At 33.6% G+C, this 18955-nt stretch overlaps 3 protein-coding genes across 3 annotated transcripts; 2 read left to right on the top strand and 1 right to left on the bottom strand.

The window, feature by feature from the left end:
- The first annotated feature begins 287 nt into the window (after window positions 1-287).
- On the top strand, window positions 288-3537 carry LOC130974618 (serine/threonine-protein phosphatase 7 long form homolog). Its single transcript, XM_057899479.1, has 4 exons — window positions 288-503; window positions 1497-2212; window positions 2287-2377; window positions 2482-3537. Exons 1-4 carry the CDS (start codon window positions 288-290, stop codon window positions 3535-3537), a joined length of 2079 nt encoding a protein of 692 aa, XP_057755462.1.
- Window positions 3538-3554: 17 nt separating this feature from the next.
- LOC130974617 (uncharacterized) lies at window positions 3555-6550 on the bottom strand. Its single transcript, XM_057899478.1, has 4 exons — window positions 5962-6550; window positions 4242-5234; window positions 3691-4146; window positions 3555-3592 (listed from the first exon to the last, which is right to left on the bottom strand). Exons 1-4 carry the CDS (start codon window positions 6548-6550, stop codon window positions 3555-3557), a joined length of 2076 nt encoding a protein of 691 aa, XP_057755461.1.
- A 2426-nt stretch (window positions 6551-8976) lies between these two features.
- On the top strand, window positions 8977-12552 carry LOC130976275 (ent-kaurene oxidase-like). The gene is made up of 8 exons (XM_057901094.1): window positions 8977-9301; window positions 9391-9551; window positions 10625-10786; window positions 10888-11028; window positions 11120-11374; window positions 11540-11701; window positions 11796-11990; window positions 12071-12552. Exons 1-8 carry the CDS (start codon window positions 9139-9141, stop codon window positions 12386-12388), a joined length of 1557 nt encoding a protein of 518 aa, XP_057757077.1. The 5' UTR covers window positions 8977-9138; the 3' UTR covers window positions 12389-12552.
- Window positions 12553-18955: the final 6403 nt, after the last annotated feature.

Genomic DNA, 18955 nt, shown 5'->3' with positions numbered 1-18955 from the left:
TCGAATAGAAGACGTTGGTGATGAAGCACTGCTCAGCTGCTCTCGGACGGAGGACGGAGGCAAGAACGACTACAGCCGGCGAGTAGATGTTGGAGAAGAAGAAGGCAAGAAACTCGATGCTCTATTGGCTATTGCTCTCAGCCTCAACCTACCTCTCACTAGTTTCTGGAATCTGGAGAAGAGAAGAATAATTTTAGGGTTTCAATGTTGCATCTGAGAGGTGAGGCTAAGGCACACTCACACCCCCACACAAAAGTCGCTATTTAATTTTCATATGGAAGTAACAAATGTGCTTCACCGGAATATGGGAAGGGAGGGTTCCTCTCATGAATGTGGTGTCAGGATGGACGGCAAATCGGACCGTGCGACAGACCAGAGTCAACACGGAGGGTCCGTTTTGTGTGTGTGTTAGAACACGTAGGGTCCGTTTTGTGTTCGACAAGGCGCTTGGTCCGAGTTGCTGCATGTTGGACACGCGGCACTCATTCGCTGCTCCCCAGACGGTGCCCCACATACAAGGTTGGTGGAAGGAAAATAAACACTCACCATCCGAGTTTCACATTTCAGCCATCACTTTCCACTTCCAAACTCCATTGCTCTTCTTCATCCTTGTGTTGCTGCTGCTTTGCATGGTGGGAAAGAAGGAAAGATGCCAAAAAAAAAATAAAACCAAAGATGTTGATCGTCCTGAGTTGCATATTACACACTATCTTAGTGTACCAGATTATGTAAGTTTGTTATCATTTTTTTTAATTTTTATAATTATAATTATTATTGTTAAAATTTTAGTAGTTATTATGATTGTTAGGATCTGAACTTAGAAATAGAAATATAGAGTAGAACAGTTAGGAAATAATTTAAATTTTGTTTGAATTATTTCACTGTTTCTGTATGAAATTTATTATTGTTAGTATTTTATTGGTTTTGATGTGTATAGATTGCCATTGTTGTTGCTGTGATTATAATAAAAAAAACGTAGGAATTTTTTTTATTTTTTTAAATTTTTTTGTATAATTTTCTTCAGGATTTTGTTATAATTTTTAGAATTTAAGAATTGAAATATTATTAGAATAGTTAGAAAATAAATTTTAAAAATAAAAAAGAGTGCCGAAATGTTGATAATTTTTGGATACAGGAAGTTTTTTTTTTTGAATAAATTTATAAATTTTTAATTATCTATAATGGTTACTGTATTAGTAAATTATTGTTGTGGCTACAATAAAATAATAAAGAGGTGTAGAAAATGATAAATAAGAACTGCATAATAATCGAAGGCGTGTTACTTTAATTAAATGTAATTATCATTATAGGAGACGTTAATTAATTAATTATTATTGTTAACAGAAAACAAATTTAAATAGATATTTACGATAATTGTTACTGTTTTTTAAATTTTAGAAATATATGTTTAAATTTATTTAAGTAATAGGTAACATGTTAATATTATTTAAGCAATAGTTTGCGAGTTGATTAATGACTTGTTTTGCTTGTTTTAGAAATTAAGAATGTTGACCTGTGACCATCCACTTCCCCCGGATCGGTACAACGATCGGGTGGAGGACCATTTACGAGTTACTGGATTCTATCATGCATCTCAAATTGGTGTAGTGCAAAATCAGAAAGCACTCGTGAATGCTCTAATAGAACGGTGGCACCCTGAAACACATACGTTTCACCTTCCAATTGGTGAGTGTGCCGTAAGTCTTGAAGACGTGGCTCTAATTCTTGGTCTCCCGACGGATGGTCTTCCAGTTACTGGGATGACAATGAGCAGCTTCTCAGCGTTGGAGGCGGAATGTTTGCATCAATTTGGAGTGGCACCGAGAAAGGTAGAGTGTAGAGGATGTTGTATAAGACTGACTTGGCTGCGGGACCTAAAAGAAAACATTCAGTTGACTGATGACTTAAGTATACAGAGGTACGTGAAGTGCCATATTATGTTGCTGATCGGGACGATCTTGTTTGGGGATAAATCTGGGGCAGGTGTGCACTGGAAGTTTCTACCCTTGCTTCGTGACTTTGCCAGTATTGGACAATATAGTTGGGGTTCGGCTTGCCTTGCACACCTCTACAGGGGGCTATGCAGGGCATCTCGTTATAATTGTAAGGAAATAGATGGTCCAATAACACTTTTGCTTGCTTGGGCTTGGCTCCGACTGCCATATCTGTCGCCGATCCCGAGAGAGCCCCACAGCTTTCCATTAGCCAACAGGTAATGTCACGTTACAGTCTACTCGTAGCTTTACATTTTAAATTTAGTTTATCTAATTGAATATGTGATATTAGGTGGCGTAACTGGGAGCGTGGTGATCGACGATATAGGTATTTGAATCTAGCTCACTTTAGGAAGGCCTTTGATGAACTCCAGGAAGGCCAGGTGTGTTTTACTAAAATATTAATGATTTTGGGTCATTTTCATTAGGCATTTTTATTGTTATTGATGATCTGGGTTGTATTCATGAGTATCTTTTTTTTTTCCAGTTTGTGTGGGTTGCGTATGCTGTGGATCGCGTGAACCCGAACATAATTCCTCCTGAGATCTATATGCAATCGGTTGTGTGGTCTGCTACTGTTCCGTTGGTGTCATTTGAATGTATCGAGTGGCATGCTACCGACAGGTACAGGCGACAGTTTGGTTTGGTTCAGGACGTACCTCAGCAGGAGCAGAGTCTTGACAAGGCGCATGGAGAAGTACTGACTGGTCCTAAGAATCTTAACTGGGCCACAACGCCGACTCATTCAAATTGGGTTATGCATTGGACAAACAGGTATAACTACGTTCTTTCTGAGCTTCCCATGCCTTCACAGCATCCGTTGGAAACTTATATGTACTGGTACCGGTCAGAATATGGCAACCACTTGAACTTGTCGAATCTTGTGGGTCAAGAAAGTGATGACGATAACCAGGATATGGATGAGGGTAATCAGGATATGGATGATGGTGGCGAGGGTATGGATGAGGATAGTCAGGATGGGGATAATGACAATGAAGAGCTGGAGCCACAGTCGGTGCCGCCTCCTAGTTCCAATCCAGTTCCACTAGAACAACCTCAGTTTTCAGGCCAGTATGTTCCTCAGACACAGTTCTCCCCATCCGTTCCAATGCCGCATCAATATTGGGGTATGTCACAGTTTGAAGCAGGAGAAGGAGGTTCTTTTAGTCAGTTGCTTGAGTTCATGCGTGCAGATGCCACACAAACACAATATCCCAATCAGCCTGATATCTTGGCAGGTAGGTATTCATTGGATGCAAGGCTCCCGTGCCATACCTCGTCGGTCGCTTCAGGAGGGTTCGTATCTGTCGATTCTAGTAGAAGTGTAGGTGGACGCGGAGTGCTTAATAGTCAACATGCTCATCGTGTTGACATGGGACCACTTCAAGAAGATGATAACCCACTCGAGCAAGACACCAATGCGTATCTAGTAGATAACCCGGATGAGGAGGATGACGATGATGATGATGAAATAGAGGATTTCGATGAGGATGAGGAATCCCGCAACGATGGTATTATGCTCCGTTGTAAGCTGGCCATGTAGTAGGGTTACCTAATGGCCTAAACCTTGCTCGGTACACCCGCCGAACTTGGTCCATCTTATACACATCATGAACATACACTTGCCAATCCAGTCGCTGGTTGGCACAACATGCAAACACATGTCGACAAGGGATCCGGTCCACCTGGAACTCACCACAGTCACATCGTAGCCCACGTAGGTCCACTGCAAACTCCATTCCACTTGGCATCTCACGCACCTCAAAGACCTCGTTCTGCCGGTCAAAGCAGCTAACCTGAATGTTTCCTGACGCTAGTCGGTTTGCATGCAACTTTGAGGTAACGACATCGGAAAACACATGGCCAGCATTAATCCGGGCTTCCGCTTCCGCTCTTTTCCGGGTAAACAACTCGTTCAGCCTGTAGAATGTTGCCTTCACAAGGGCTGTCACGGGGAGATTGCGTGCACCCTTCAATACTGAGTTTATGCACTCCACTAGATTTGTCGTCATATGACCCCATCTATATCCACCATCAAAAGCCAACGCGTACTGTTCCCGGGGGATTCGGTTTAACCAGTCAGTGTATGCCTCGCCCCGTTCTCGTAAACGTTGGTAACGCACCTCGAACTCACGCACCGTCCTCGAATATCCTGCAGGATAGAAATAAATTAGGGAGACAATATTCGTGAACACACTCATTCAATGGAACTCTTATATTAAATTAATTAGCTACACTGCTAGTTACCTATGTTGACGACAAGTTTCTGCAAGTACGGCGCCTTGAATTTTCTCAAAAAATTGGACTCTATATGCCTGATGCAAAACATATGAAAGGCTCTCGGAGGTGACCAAGCCCCATTACTCCTTTCCACAGCTGCATTTATGGATTCATGACGGTCGGATATAAGCCCCACACCATCCCGAGTGACAACGTGCTGACGAAGGTTACTTAGAAAAAAGTGCCACGCATCTGAAGTCTCTCCCTCCACAATTGCAAACGCAATTGGGACGATATTGTTGTTGCCATCCTGTGACACTGCCACTAGTAGACAACCCTTGTACTTTCCATACAAGTGGGTCCCATCGACCTGGACAACTGGCTTACAATGTCTGAAAGCTCGAATGCAGGGGTAATAACTCCAAAATACACGATGCAATACCCGAATATCAGTCACCAAGTCATCACCTTGATATGCAGGCATAGTCTCAAAATGAACAACAGCTGACGGCTCCTTGTGACACATGGCCTCAAACCATATAGGCAACGCTTCATACGATGCCTCCCAGCCTCCAAATATTTTTTCCACTGCCTTTTGCTTAGCCAACCATGCTTTCCGATAGCTAACAGTGTAGTTGAACTTCGATTGCACCTCAGAGATAACCGATTTTACCTTTAAGGCGGGGTCAGCCTCAACCAACGGCTTAATTGCTTCTGCAATCGTTGTTGAGTCCAGCTTAGAATGATCCTGAGAAATTGTTGCTCTGGTACATGTGTGACTGCCATTATACCTCCTTACAACCCAACAGTACTTCCGGCTGATCATGCTAACCCGGATAAGCCAATCACATCCTGACCCATACTGTATACACTTCGCATAAAATGTCAACGGCTCAGACTCATACACCCGATAATCTACGCTTCTTCGTATAGTATACTCTTTTATCGCCTTAACAACAGCATCCCTCGAACTGAATTCCATCCCAACGACAAATTCACCATCTGCGACAACAGAAATTTCTGCGAACAGCCATGCAACAAATTTTAGAAACATAAATACTTAAACTATCGAAAAAAAATGTCAAACTAATGATGACTAAATCAGTTATAAAAAAAAACCCTCCACGGTAATTATTTTTAACTAATTTACTAACACATATTTATACTCAACTAATCAACTAACAGATCCTAATTTTAATTAAACTAATTTACTAGTTATATTTACTTATTTAACTAATAAATTCCTATTTTATTTTCAGTTAAATTTAATTTAAAGAACTTCAGATTTAACAAAATTTAATTTACCTAACTTACCTATATTAACTTAATAAATTCGAATTTAAGCAATTTTAATTAATTTAATTTACTTCTTATACTTACTTAATTTACTAATCTTTGCCTATTTATACTAACTTACCTTTAATTTAACTAAATTTAACCCGGTTAACAAATTTTAATTTAACTAACTTCCTTATATTTACTTAATAACTTACAATTTTACCAATTTTAATTAAACTAATTTTCTACTTATATTTACGTAATTAACTAATAAATTCCTATTTATATGGACTTAATTTTAATTTAACTAAATCTAACAAATTTAACAACATTTAATTTAACTAATTTACTTATATTTAGTTAATAAATACCAATTTAACCAATTTTAGTTAAACTAATTCACTAATAAATTTCAATTTATAATTACTAAATTTATAAAATTAACTCATAATTATGGAGAATCACGTACCAGTATTGATATAATCCGGAAACTCCGGAACATGCATGGCTTCCAAATCCAAAACTCGCATGAATGATGGCTCCTCAAACGGCACATCGTGTGCCAGAGCAGTTGCGACATCAGACACATCCGGAGCCATACCTCCGTCACCTGGAACCTCATCTCCATCTGGACCAACAACTTCGTAGTTGCTTTCGAACTCATCCTCGCTGTCACTATTGTAATCCTCCCGTAGAATATTACGGTCGGCCTCAGATTGCTCAAACTCCACATACAACTCGATGAACGATACTTGTCTCCGATTTTCAATATACATGGAAAACATATCTTGCATGCTCACTTCGTCCGTTACATATTTCGTTTGAAACTGGACAAATCCACCAAACACTTGTATAGGATTTCTGTATAGAATACATGATATCCTTCTTGCCCTCTCAGAATCAATCCTTTCACATATCACACCCTTTAACTCTTCAAATGAGATTGTAAAAGGAATCACCAGATCTAATGGATTCTCACAAACAAATGTTACTCCTTCAGATGTTTGTAACAAAATCTGACCAAAATAATACACCTTCAATAACACTCTATCACTCATTTCTCTAAATCACATTAACAACCTCATAGACTTGAGTATCAGATTTTTTACTACTTCACTACACAAGGAACGAAGGAGATGAAATAAATAAAAACCACAGCACCGTTGAAGAAGGGGGAAGAAGACGATGCGATAGTGATTCCTCTGATCTGCATTTTCACCAACTTTTATTAAAGTCCCCACCAAATCGGACCATGCGATTTCCTAACTGAATTCAAATAAATCACATAATAAGAGAAATCGTACCCTCCGATTTCACAACGCCAAAAAAAAAAAAAACTTCAACTCGGATGGTCCGATTTCCATGCTCCAGAATTTCATCATCTCCCCTCCCGCAAATCGAACCTAACGATTTGCATAAATAAACCAAACTCTCACAACTCGCACCATCCGAGTTGTGGTGCCTGTCACTAATGACAAAAGCTGCCCCACAATTATGTATTACGCTCCCAACCATCCATAACCATGTAACACACACACAAAGGCTCCATATCCATAAAAATGAGCCCACAAAAGTTGTTTATATAGTTTTTATATTTAATAATAGATTAAAAGACAAATAGGTTTCTGACCTTTTTTCGTGGACATTTTCGTCCCTGACCATTTAAAAATATTTTTAAGTCCCTGACATTCGAAAAGTCCGGACGGATCAGTCCCTCCATCCAAATACCTCTGTCAGACCCAACGAAAAATGCTTGTCATGCGTACGCGTGGGTCATGCGTACGCATCGCCTGACAGTCTTCCCTCTCACGCGTACGCGTCGCCATGAATTCTTCACTTGGCCATGAATTCTCCACTTTGCATACCTTTTTTTCTATTTCTTTCAAGCCATTCTTACCTCCAAAACTTTAAATACTAATAAAATACTGATAAAATACATAAAAAATAATTAGAAATATCATAAAAAAATTTCATATAATAAAAAAATTTAGATGAACTAAAAAAATTTCATATAATATACATAAAAAAGCAAAACACTAAAAAAATATAAAAAAATATTAATCATATAAATAAAATAAATACAATAAAAAATAAAAATATGAAAAAGAATACTATATATTTTAAAATATCAAACAAAAAAAATGTTCTATAATTTTTTTAGTACAGTTAGTACTCTTTAATTTAGTATCATTTTGAACTATAAATTTTTATTATTTATGACTCTTTTATTACTTATCATTAGTATATATATAATAAAAACGAAAATAAAGTAGAGTGAGAAGTACAATAAAAATAACAAAAGAAAAGCGAAAAAAATTTTATATAAACATAATATATAATAATTACAACCAACAACATATATCATATGAACAAAAAAAAATTATAATAAGTAAATGAAATTTATATAAATAAACCCAAATAAATGAAGGGTAGAGTTGGTAGAAAAGGAATGAATTTCTCATTTAATTTCTCAACTTTAATCTACCTTCCCCAACTTAAACGCAAAAGCTAGAATTTTTTGCTTCACATGAACGTACGTTCATAGGTGAAAGCAATTCTGGTTCAGAGTTTTACAAAGTTGCCAAACATAAAAATGGAACATTCAAAACACTCAAACGGACTTCTCGCTTTCCCAACGTGAATCCCAAACACACCCTAAATGGCTAAATTTAATTTACTTTTCTGCCATTCGATGCCTTGATATGTTTGTTTGAGTGATTTAAAGTTTTAAAGGCAAGAATAACTTGAAAGAAATGGAAAAAAAACATGCAAAGTGGAGAATTCATGGCGTACGCGGGAAGTCTGCCAGGCGACGCGTATGCGTGACCCACGCATACGTGTGATAAGCATGTCTGACTGAGGCATTTGGATGGAGGGATTGATTCGTCTGGTTTTTTCGAATGTCAGGGACTTATAAGTATTTTTAAATGGTCAAGGACGAAAATGTCTGCGAAAAAAAAAATCCGGAATCTATTTGTTTTTTACTCTTAATAATATTTATTAATTTTTATATATTTATATTATATGTCTTATTTTATATTATAATATATAATATATACTCCGGGACGGGTTCACCCTAACTCTGATCCCGTCCCGTCCCACTAACAAATCCGTCCCGATAAAAATCTGTCCCGCACCTAGGGCGAATACCTGCAGGTTCGGGTACTCTTACCACCTCTACATTTACTCTTATGTTTTATAGATTTTCGTAAATATTATAATTATTTTATTTAAATTTAAAAAAATCCATTTAACATGTGTGTATATTATTAATTGAATTTTTTTATAAAAATATATAAAATTTAATTTTATAATATATTAGTAATTTACTATGTATTTATTAACAAAAATTTTTTTCCTTATAGTTATGGGAAACTCAAAGATTATGGAAAATGATAAAATGTGACAAGTGAGTGGAATTGGGATTCGGTAGGGACGGTGCACTGAATCTAAAAGTTCCTTGGAAGTTGAGAGATACTCCTTTGACTTCTGTGTCTGTGTTGTGTGATTGGGACGGTTCGTGTCACGAGTGCATGCTACTTACTTTCCCTCTGCCCTAAGCCCTCGCCTGCTTCTGTCGATATATATATAGTTCTATGACCATTTCGTTTCCTGCAATTCAACACAGCTCCAAGAGTTACGAGGCATGCAAATGGACACCCTGATCCTTATTCAGGCACAACCCTTTGCCTCACTTGTGGTAGCTGCCGTCTCGCTTCTCCTCTTTCTTTACCTAATAAACCGTAACCGCACCCCGGCAGCTGCCTCACTTGTGGTTGGTCTTGCTTCTTCTCTTCCTAAAGTAACAGGTTAGCTCCATTCTTCTGCACTAGACTTTGTACTATTTATTTACCTTCCTTTAACTAAACTGAAATTGGGTGATTTTTATATATGTCAGTGGTTCCGGGTTTACCAATTGTTGGGAATTTGCTGCAATTGAAGGATAAGAAGCCGTACAAGACATTCGCACAGTTTGCCCAAAAATATGGTCCCATATACTCCATCAGGACCGGTGCTTCCACCATTATTGTTCTCAACTCTGCCCATCTTGCCAAGGAGGTCACTAACCTAGTCACTCCACTTTACTATTTTACTTTCTAATTTTAGTTCCAACTGTCCACTCTACTTCTGACTCAAGAAGCCAGGATTAATTTTTTTTTTTTTAATTGAATCATTGAATACTATGATAATATGATTAATAATTAATTTCTTAGTTTAATAGTAATAGTAATATATCTTCATTTAAGTCACCAAAAAAATATATCTTCATTTAGATAATTATATACTACTATTTTAATTCAACTTTTTAATCGTTTGTAGTCTTAAAGATTTAAAATTGATAATTTTATCTCTTTCAAGTTCCAACCTAATTATGGAATCTGACCAATTCGAAATCATCCAAGTTTAGTATCGAAATTTTTCTAAAAGTACCAAGATCACATATTATGCTGAAGCATAAACATTGAACTTATGCTGAATTGTTGATGTTTTCAAGCTTTGTTCCGATGAAACTTCTCTTTTTTTTTTTATCTGAAGAAATTGCGTATACTTTTTTAAAATGCACCAAATCTTGTATATGTAAAATAAAAAAAATAACTTGTGTTTGAAAGAACTTTAAAAGCATCTGAAAAACTTTTCAAAATTTATTTGTAATTATCAAACTTAAAAAATCTAATATAACTTTGTATAATAGTAAATATCTAAATTTGCTATTGTATTTATGTCTACTATGATTTTTTTAAATTTTAAAAATTAATTTACCAAATACAATTGTTAATGTTCTTGTTTATTTAAAAGTCATTTTTAGTCTGATTTATTTCAAAAGTACAAACAACCTACTTAAAAAGTTTTACCAAAGTCTCAATTAAATAAAGTTATGGTTCTATGTATAGCATGACTTTGGGACAAATACTTTGGAAGTGTTTGCTCTAGTATCTACAAGTTAAGTACTAATTTTTAGGCACTAGATGAAACACCCTCCTTGGGATTAACTGAGAGCGATGCCATAGCCTTTTTTTGTAACTGACCAATATATTATACATCAGGACCAATTCTGGCTATTTTGCACTACACTAGTTTATTATTTTTTCATAACTCCATCCCTTTAATTCTTCTTGTTTTATTGTAATCAGGCCATGATTACCAGATATTCATCGATTTCATCAAGGAAGCTGTCAAATGCATTAACAATTCTGACTTCCAATAAATGTATGGTTGCTATAAGTGACTACAATGACTTTCACAAAATGGTCAAAAAACTTATTCTTGCAAATGTTCTCGGACCCAATGCACAGGTTGGTTATCTGGCAACCTTATCTGTTTGAGTGGCAGCATCTTTTTTTCCTTTTGGAATGTGAGAGGCTCTGAAATATATATCTTTCTCTTAATTATTCAGAAGCGGCATCGTCTCCACAGAGAAGAAATGGTGGAAAACATGTCGAGGCAGCTTAATGAACATGTGAAGAACTCCTCTGATTCCCCGGTTAATTTTAGGGATATATTTTCTTCTCAACTTTTTGGATTGGCAATGAAGCAAGTGAGTTTGTATTTAAAGGTTGACAGATGGTATCTATTGTAACAAGTAAAATAATATAGTTGTTATAAAACTGAGCAAGGGGTATTCGCAGGGTGTAGGAAGTGATGTGGAATCCATTTATGTGGATGATTTTGGAAATAAAATATCAAGGAAGGACATGTATCAAATTCTAGTGGTTGACATAATGGAGGGTGCAATTGAGGTTGATTGGCGAGATTTCTTCCCATACTTGAGATGGATTCCAAATAGGAGCATGGAGACAAAAATTCAGAGAATGTGCTTCCGCAGGAAAGCAGTTATGAAAGCATTAATCAATGAGCAGAAGAAGAGAATTGCTTCGGGAAAGGTAATGTATTCTAAGAACACAAAATTTTGTGTTTCTGTCCTTCATGTCTTGTTCTCAGTGTCTTGTCTTATCCTATTCTCAAAAACAAATGCAAATGCAGCCCTAGTGTACAGCTCAACTTAAAATCTGTGCAGAGGCTCAACCCAATTTGATTGTTTCTTGCAGAAAGTGAATTGTTACATTGACTACCTGTTAACGGAAGCGAAGGAGCTAACCGAAGACCAAATTATGATGCTTCTTTGGGAGACCATCATAGAGACTTCGGATACTACATTAGTTACCTCCGAATGGGCTATGTATGAACTTGCTAAAGACAAAACACGTCAGGTTGTTCGCCTTACCTGTGTTTTACCTATTGCACCGGTTAGTTATTTCTGTTAGATAAGATAGCATCACTGGCCTGTTCCTCTTTGTATGGCAGGATCGACTGTATTCGGAGATCCAAGATGCATGCGGGAATGAGAGAGTAACAGAAGACCATTTGGCTAAGCTGCCATATTTAGCGGCTGTATTCCATGAAACTTTGAGGAAGCACAGTCCAGCTCCCATTGTCCCACTAAGGCATGTTGATGAAGATACTCAAATAGGAGGATATCACATTCCGGCTGGGAGCGAGGTCTTATCCTAACCTTTTGGCTCAACTTTTAAGCATTTTATATTCTTTCCAGTAATGACAGTGTAGGGTGATTTCATCAGATTGCTATAAACATATACGGGTGTAACATGGACGAGGAAGTGTGGGAAAATCCGGAGCAGTGGATGCCGGAGAGGTTTCTGGATGATGAGAAGTATGAGAGCATGGATCTGTACAAGACAATGGCATTTGGGGCGGGGAAGAGGGTGTGCGCAGGGGCTCTGCAGGCGAATCTGATAGCATGCTCGTCAATTGGGAGACTGGTTCAGGAATTTGAATGGGAGCTGGCTCAAGGCGAGGAGGAGAATGTTGACACAGTCGGCCTTACCACCCACAGGATGCATCCCCTCCTTGTCAAAATCAAGCCAAGAAGCAAATAATCAACTCCCCCCTCTTACTTTCTCGTTTCTCTAAATAACCTGCAATTTCTATCGGAACAATTTTTTCTTCCTTTAATAAAAGTTGTGTGTACTTTTACTTGTAACGTATTTTAATTTCAGCACAAATCGAGCTAGCTCTCGTTTTCGCAGTACAAGGGTACAACATATCAAGTCCGGCTTAGCTCTAACCTGTAATTAAACTAGCACTAGCGGAGTGTATGGTAAATTTAATTAAAAGTTAAAACCAGTTAATATTAAACTATTGTTAGGATAACTAATTAAACATGAACTTTTTATTTTAAATTGGATCATAAAAATAAAGTAATCTGATTTTATTTTGAGAAAATTGCAAGAAATTTATGAACATATTGAAAATATATTGTCCGCCTTTATAAGCTGCCATGGAATTTGAAAATAAATATGATCGTATACAACATTAGTTTTTCATGATTCTATCCTATGTTACATATATAAACTAGTGTATATTTCTGTATCCTACACAGGATAATATATAAATAAAATATATGAAGTTTTTATTAAAAAATTATACAAAAAAATATATAATAATTATGATTATAAATATTTTATAAAGTTATAATTAAAATTAAAATTTAACAATTTACAATATTAAAAATAAATAGTATTTGTTTAATAAATTTGAATTGGTTGAATAGTTATTTCATTTTTTGTTTGCTTAAGTAAGTATTGTGTATGTAGTATAATTGGTTAGCATTAGATTCCGTGGTAGATTAGTCATTGACTTTAGAAAATACAGTGAAAAATAGTATTTATTTTTAAAGTAGAATAATTTTTTATTGATAACAATACTTATAAAGATTTATTTTTGTTAAAATTTATTTGAAATAGTTTTATTTGTTAGTATCATTTTATTCTTGAAATCAAAACAATATGATTAATGTTATTACTGGTTAAAACTTCATCTTTTATGACATGATTTCTAGATTTTCAAACTTATAGACTTATGACATTATAAAAGCCATTAGATTGATTAATATTCTTTGGTAGTAATATTACTGGGATACCATCATTGAGTATTAATTTATGTGAAGAGAAATTATAATAACTTTTGTTATTCAATGTATAGTTTATTTTATTAAAAAATGAATTATTATCCCTTAAATTGGTAAATATTTTTTTTTAATTTCTTACATTATTTTATCTGACAATAATTAACATTTAAAAAGAGTAAATGATTACATTATCCAATAATATAATATATAAAATAATATTTTATTATAAAATTAAATCTAATTGGTGAGATAAAATTAAAAATAATATTTTATTTTTTTATTCGAACTTAAATTTAAATTTAGAATCGATTAATAACTTATTTTTTAATTTCAATAAAAAAAATTGATTTCGTATAAAATATTTAGCATTTAATGATTAATCATTTAAATTTAAATTACCAAAAATTAAAAAAATTAATTATAACTTGATAATTCATAACATATATTATATTAGTACGTAAATAATATCTAATGTATAATTTATTCATTTTTTTTGACAGGGTTAATAATACTGAAAAATAGAAGAAAAGAAACTGAAGATGAAGAAGAAGAACTGAATATGAGAGATAGTTTAAATGTTTAATAGGTATAATATCTAGAATTCAAATTTAAATTTTAAATTGCATACAAATTTTGTCCAAATTAAAATTTAAAAAAATTTAAAATCTAAAATATTAAAACTTTTAATATTTTGGATTTTACTAAATAAATATAGTAGTTATTTTAAAAATTTTAATCTTTTAGATGTTATTAAATAAATATAGCAGTTATTTAAAAAAAAACTATATTAAAATATTAAGATTCAACAAGTGATCTCACAAATGGTTTTTTAGTTATTGAGCTCTATCATATAAATTAAATAATAATAAAAATTATAATTTTAAAAAATTAAAAGATTTAAAATTTTAAAATAACTACTATATTATTTAGTGAGATTTAACATATTAAATTTTTAAATATATAATCAACAATAATTTGATAAACTCGTTTAAATAAAAAAATTTTACTATAAAAAAATTACAATTTGAAAATGTAAAATTTTAAAATACAAATGACAAAATAATTTTATAATAATATAATTATTTTATTATTTTATCTAAAGAGAATTTTGTTTATTAAGGTCTAAAAAATAATATTAAAATTAGTACTATCAAAAAATATTTCAAATTTAATATTATGAAAAAAATAAAAGAAATTTATATAAGGACTAATTTGATTAATTTTTAAAATTTTAGGGATAAAAATGTCTTACATCTAAATTTTCAGGAACTATTTTTATTATAAATAACTTTTTTACATGTCAAGTGACATGTGATATGATAGGTATCACTGACCTGACACGTCAACCAATTATCTTGTGACACGTAACATTAACCTACTACGTCATCATACCACATAGCACTTAACGTGACACGTCATTATCTAACTACCAAAAGGACTAATTTGACTTACATTTTATCTTTCAAAGACTAATATGACTAAAAAAATTATTTGAGAACTAATTTGAAGAATAAGTGATCTTTCAAAAATGAATTTGACTATTAACCTAATTATCAAACATATAAAAGATAATTGTAACATTTGATTACCTAATTAATGCTAATAACACAAATTCATTACATAATAATTATAAGAATAGTAACAAATTTTTAGTTTTGTTTTTAGTTATATTTAAAAATTAATATTAAACTTTATAAATAATGAGAACATGTGACAAAAAAGAATTAAAAAGATTGAGAAATATTTTAATTAAAAATAAAAAGATTAAAAAATAATTTAATTAGATAAATTATGTTTAAATGGTATGAATTAGTCACTTAAGTTGATGTGGTATTATGATAGAAAATAAGAAAAATAACAATACATTTAAAGGCTACTTGGCTCTGATTTAATATATTATTAATAGATATATAGATAGATAGATATGTATAATTCTGCACTCTAGGTAATATTCACTAAAGAGAAAGTTTAAGGGGTTAGCAATTTTTGTATTTTGTGATCAGCATTTAACCATTAAAAAAAAATTGAGGGATCTCTTACCATTGGATGTAATCTCACATCATTAAAAATATTATTAATGGCCAATTAATGATTATAAAACACAAAAATTGTTGGCCTCTAGCACTCCTCTCCGAGTTAATACTCAAATTGGCTCTTGAAATTTGACCCCGACTCAATTTAGCCCTCAAGGTTTCAATTGACTCTAATTGTACCTTAAAATTTTGACCCGCGGCTCAAATTGGCCCTGATATCGTTTTTCGTCACCGGAGAACTGACGTGGCAATTTTAAAGGACACCTAGCAGTCTCAAAACGACGTCGCTTTACTGTTGGTGCCGAAATCTTTAGAAATGACGTTGTTTACATGAGAAAAGGGGTTAAATGAAATCAAAACATTAACCACTTCAAAAGTGAAACCCAATTGACCGTTTCTCTTCCTTCTCTTCCCGTCGTATACATTCTCATCAGAGAAGCACCATGAGTGTCGCTATAATTGAGGTTTCAAACTTTTCTTACTTGCTTCGCTCCCCAGTGTGAAGATTAATTACATGGGAGTCATCTTTTGGAAAACAGGTTAGTAACAAAATCGTTGCTCTCAACTACCATGCTCTGTTTTTCTCAAAATGTTGGTTGTGGGTTATTTTTTCATTTTTTTTAGTCTACTTTATCAGTGAAACTTTGGGAGAATTTGGTTTATTATAGTTGTTGATGATGATAGAGTTTTTGTTTGTTAGGGTTTAATTTTTTTGCATGTGTGTGACTGTGATCAACTGAATCGTTCAGTTCTTTGTCCATTTGAGCAGTCTTTGATTCTTCATATTCCATTTTTAAATAACAATTTTACTCCTTCATATCCCATTTTAATTTAATTTTTGATTGGGTAATTTCTTGTAAAAATAAAGTATTTTTTGTGATGAACATTGTCTGCATCAATAACCACCATGAGTGTTTATTATACATCTGAAATTAAGTGATAATCATGAACTGAACTTCTTGATTTTCCTTAGACATTGACATTAGTACTATGGCTTGGAGGTGTTGTAGATGATCATATTCAAAATTTCAGTGCATTTATATATTAAAATGGGATCCTTGAATTCCCGTCCCTCGACTAATGAACACACATGAAAATTTTGCTTTCATGTGTTTTCTTGTTCCTTCTTGTACTATTATTTACAAGAGTACTGATATAGTGAAAAGGGAGTACTGCATTATGTAATAATTATAACAAGAATATTATTTTGATAAAAAAAATTCTAATTTTATACATGAGCTTTAAGGGTGTGATTACTAGTTGGAATCTTTGAGAGAAAGAATGACTTAATGATTAAAGTGGAGTCTTTTTTAATCCTCAAGAACCCTTCCCTTAAATTTGTTGCATGAGTATTTTAACACGGCACTCGTTGATAAACCACTATTTTATGATTTATCTTGTGCTTAACTGAGTGGATTTTATCAACTCTTTACCCACTTATTCATACTATTTGTATGGTTTTACGTTTTCCTTCCTGATTTTATGCTATGATTGAAAACATGTTTCTTTGAACTTATATTCGCTAATATTAATCCTCTCTTATTACCATTCGATGTCTTGATATGTGTGTTAAGTGATTTCAGAGATTACAGGGCAGGAATGGCCCAAAGGATGGAAAGGAAGCATGCAAAAGTGGAAGGAATACAAGAAGTTGGAGAAACTACTAAGCTGTCCAGCCTGACCTCTTCACACTCAAACGGCTATAACTATAGCTATAGAGATCCAAACGACGCGGTTTTAGTTGCGTTGGAAAGCTAACGTCCGGAGTTTCGATTTGATATATAATTTGCAATAGCTGCCCCGAAGTTAGGTGACGCGAACGCGTGAATGACGCGCCCGCGTCGCATCTGCGAACTTCAATCCGCGCGGACGCGTGGACGATGCCTCCGCGTCACTTGCTCGCAACCTGAACGTAACAGAAATCGCAGGGGGCGATTTCTGGGCTGTTTTTGACCCAGTTTTTGGCCCAGAAAAGACAGATTAGAGGCTATAAAGTGAGGGAATGCATCCATTCATCAATATGCTCTCATAATTCATAATTTTAGGATTAGATGTAGTTTTCTAGAGAGAGAGGCTCTCTCCTCTCTCTTAGGATTAGGATTAGGATTTCTATTAGGAGTAGGATTTTATCTTCTTCATCACAGGTTCAATGTTCTTTTTATTTATTTTATCAATTTAGTTTATGAACTATTTATGTTTAGATTGATTTTATATTTAATATAATTTAAGGTATTTTCAGATCTATGATTTATTTCCCTTTTGGCTTGGTTGAGTAATTGGTGACGCTTGAGCTGTCAAATAAAGCAGTGGTTGAAATTGGGAGTTGCTAATTAATTTGAGTTCCAATAACTTTAGCCTTTCCAAAGAAAATACTAGGACTTTAAGTATCAAATTAATTAGTCCACTTGACCTTCCTTTGTTTAATAAAAGTTAACTAAGTGGGATTAAAATCTAATTCTCATCACAATTGATAATGATAGGACTTCCAGTTCTTATACCTTGCCAAGAGATTTTATTATTATTATTTTATTTTACTTATCATTCAGCATACTTATTCCTTACTTTCAAAACCCCCAATTTACAAGATTCATAACCAATAATAAGAACATACCTCCCTGCAATTCCTTGAGAAGACGACCCGAGGTTTAAATACTCGGTTATCAATTTTAAAGGGGTTTGTTACTTGTGACAACCAAAACTTTTGTAAGAAAGGTTGATTGCTTGGCTTAGTAACTATACTTACAACGAGAGTTTACTATAACTTCTAAACCATCAATCTTCCGCTTCTTCAAAATGGCGCCGTTGCCGGAGAGTTGCAAACGTGTGCCTTATTATTGGTTATTGTAAATATCTACTTTTTACTTGTTTATTTGTTTTTATTTTTGTTTTTATTTTTGCTTTTGCGTAAATTAAGAGGTTATTGGTTTTTATTTTGTTATTAAAAATTTTTTTTCAAAAATTTGTTCTTAGTGTTCATCTTGATCTTCAAGTTGTTCTTCGTGTTCATCTTGACCTTCAAGTTGTTCTTAGTTGTTTTCTTCATTTTGATCTAAAAATTTTTAAGTTTAGTGTCATTTTATTGTTTTTCTCTTTCCTCATTAAATTCAAAAATTCAAAATTTAAAATTCAAATTTCAAAATTTCAAATCTCGATTTTCAAAATTCAAATTTAAAAATTTAAATTTCAAAATTCAAATTTAAAATTCAAATTTCAAAATTTAATTTTCAAATTTCAAAATTTAATTTTCAAATTCATAATTTAAATTTCAATAACCTTTTAATTTAAATTTATTTTTATTTTCGTTTTTAATTTTTTATTTGCTATTATGAGTTCTCACCACCATCGCTATGAGTCTGGTTACAATTATGTTGCAGGAAGAAGAAATTACAATGAGAACAGGCATCAAGGTTGGAACAATCAAAGATGGGAGGAGGCACAAGGATTTGATCAACCCTCTTGGCAACAACCACCTCCAATGGACTATCAACAACCACCACCATATG

This window comes from Arachis stenosperma, chromosome 4 (genome assembly GCF_014773155.1).
Source record: "Arachis stenosperma cultivar V10309 chromosome 4, arast.V10309.gnm1.PFL2, whole genome shotgun sequence".
NCBI lineage: Eukaryota > Viridiplantae > Streptophyta > Magnoliopsida > Fabales > Fabaceae > Arachis > Arachis stenosperma.
The sequence above is the reverse complement of the archived record's forward strand: the minus strand, read 5'-3'. Positions and strand labels throughout refer to the sequence as shown.

Excerpts from the sequence above, each read along its gene's own strand:
- LOC130974618 (XM_057899479.1), top strand. The coding sequence starts at position 288 with ATGTGCTTCACCGGAATATGGGAAGGGAGGGTTCCTCTCATGAATGTG. Across the intron at positions 504-1,496 it reads CATTCGCTGCTCCCCAGACG|AAATTAAGAATGTTGACCTG; the intron begins GTGCCCCACATA and ends TGCTTGTTTTAG. Across the intron at positions 2,213-2,286 it reads AGCTTTCCATTAGCCAACAG|GTGGCGTAACTGGGAGCGTG; the intron begins GTAATGTCACGT and ends ATGTGATATTAG.
- LOC130974617 (XM_057899478.1), bottom strand. The coding sequence starts at position 6,550 with ATGAGTGATAGAGTGTTATTGAAGGTGTATTATTTTGGTCAGATTTTG. Across the intron at positions 4,147-4,241 it reads GAAACTTGTCGTCAACATAG|GATATTCGAGGACGGTGCGT; the intron begins GTAACTAGCAGT and ends TCTATCCTGCAG. Across the intron at positions 3,593-3,690 it reads TGGGCTACGATGTGACTGTG|ATGGACCAAGTTCGGCGGGT; the intron begins GTGAGTTCCAGG and ends GATGTGTATAAG.
- LOC130976275 (XM_057901094.1), top strand. The coding sequence starts at position 9,139 with ATGCAAATGGACACCCTGATCCTTATTCAGGCACAACCCTTTGCCTCA. Across the intron at positions 9,302-9,390 it reads TTCTCTTCCTAAAGTAACAG|TGGTTCCGGGTTTACCAATT; the intron begins GTTAGCTCCATT and ends TATATATGTCAG. Across the intron at positions 11,991-12,070 it reads ACATTCCGGCTGGGAGCGAG|ATTGCTATAAACATATACGG; the intron begins GTCTTATCCTAA and ends TGATTTCATCAG.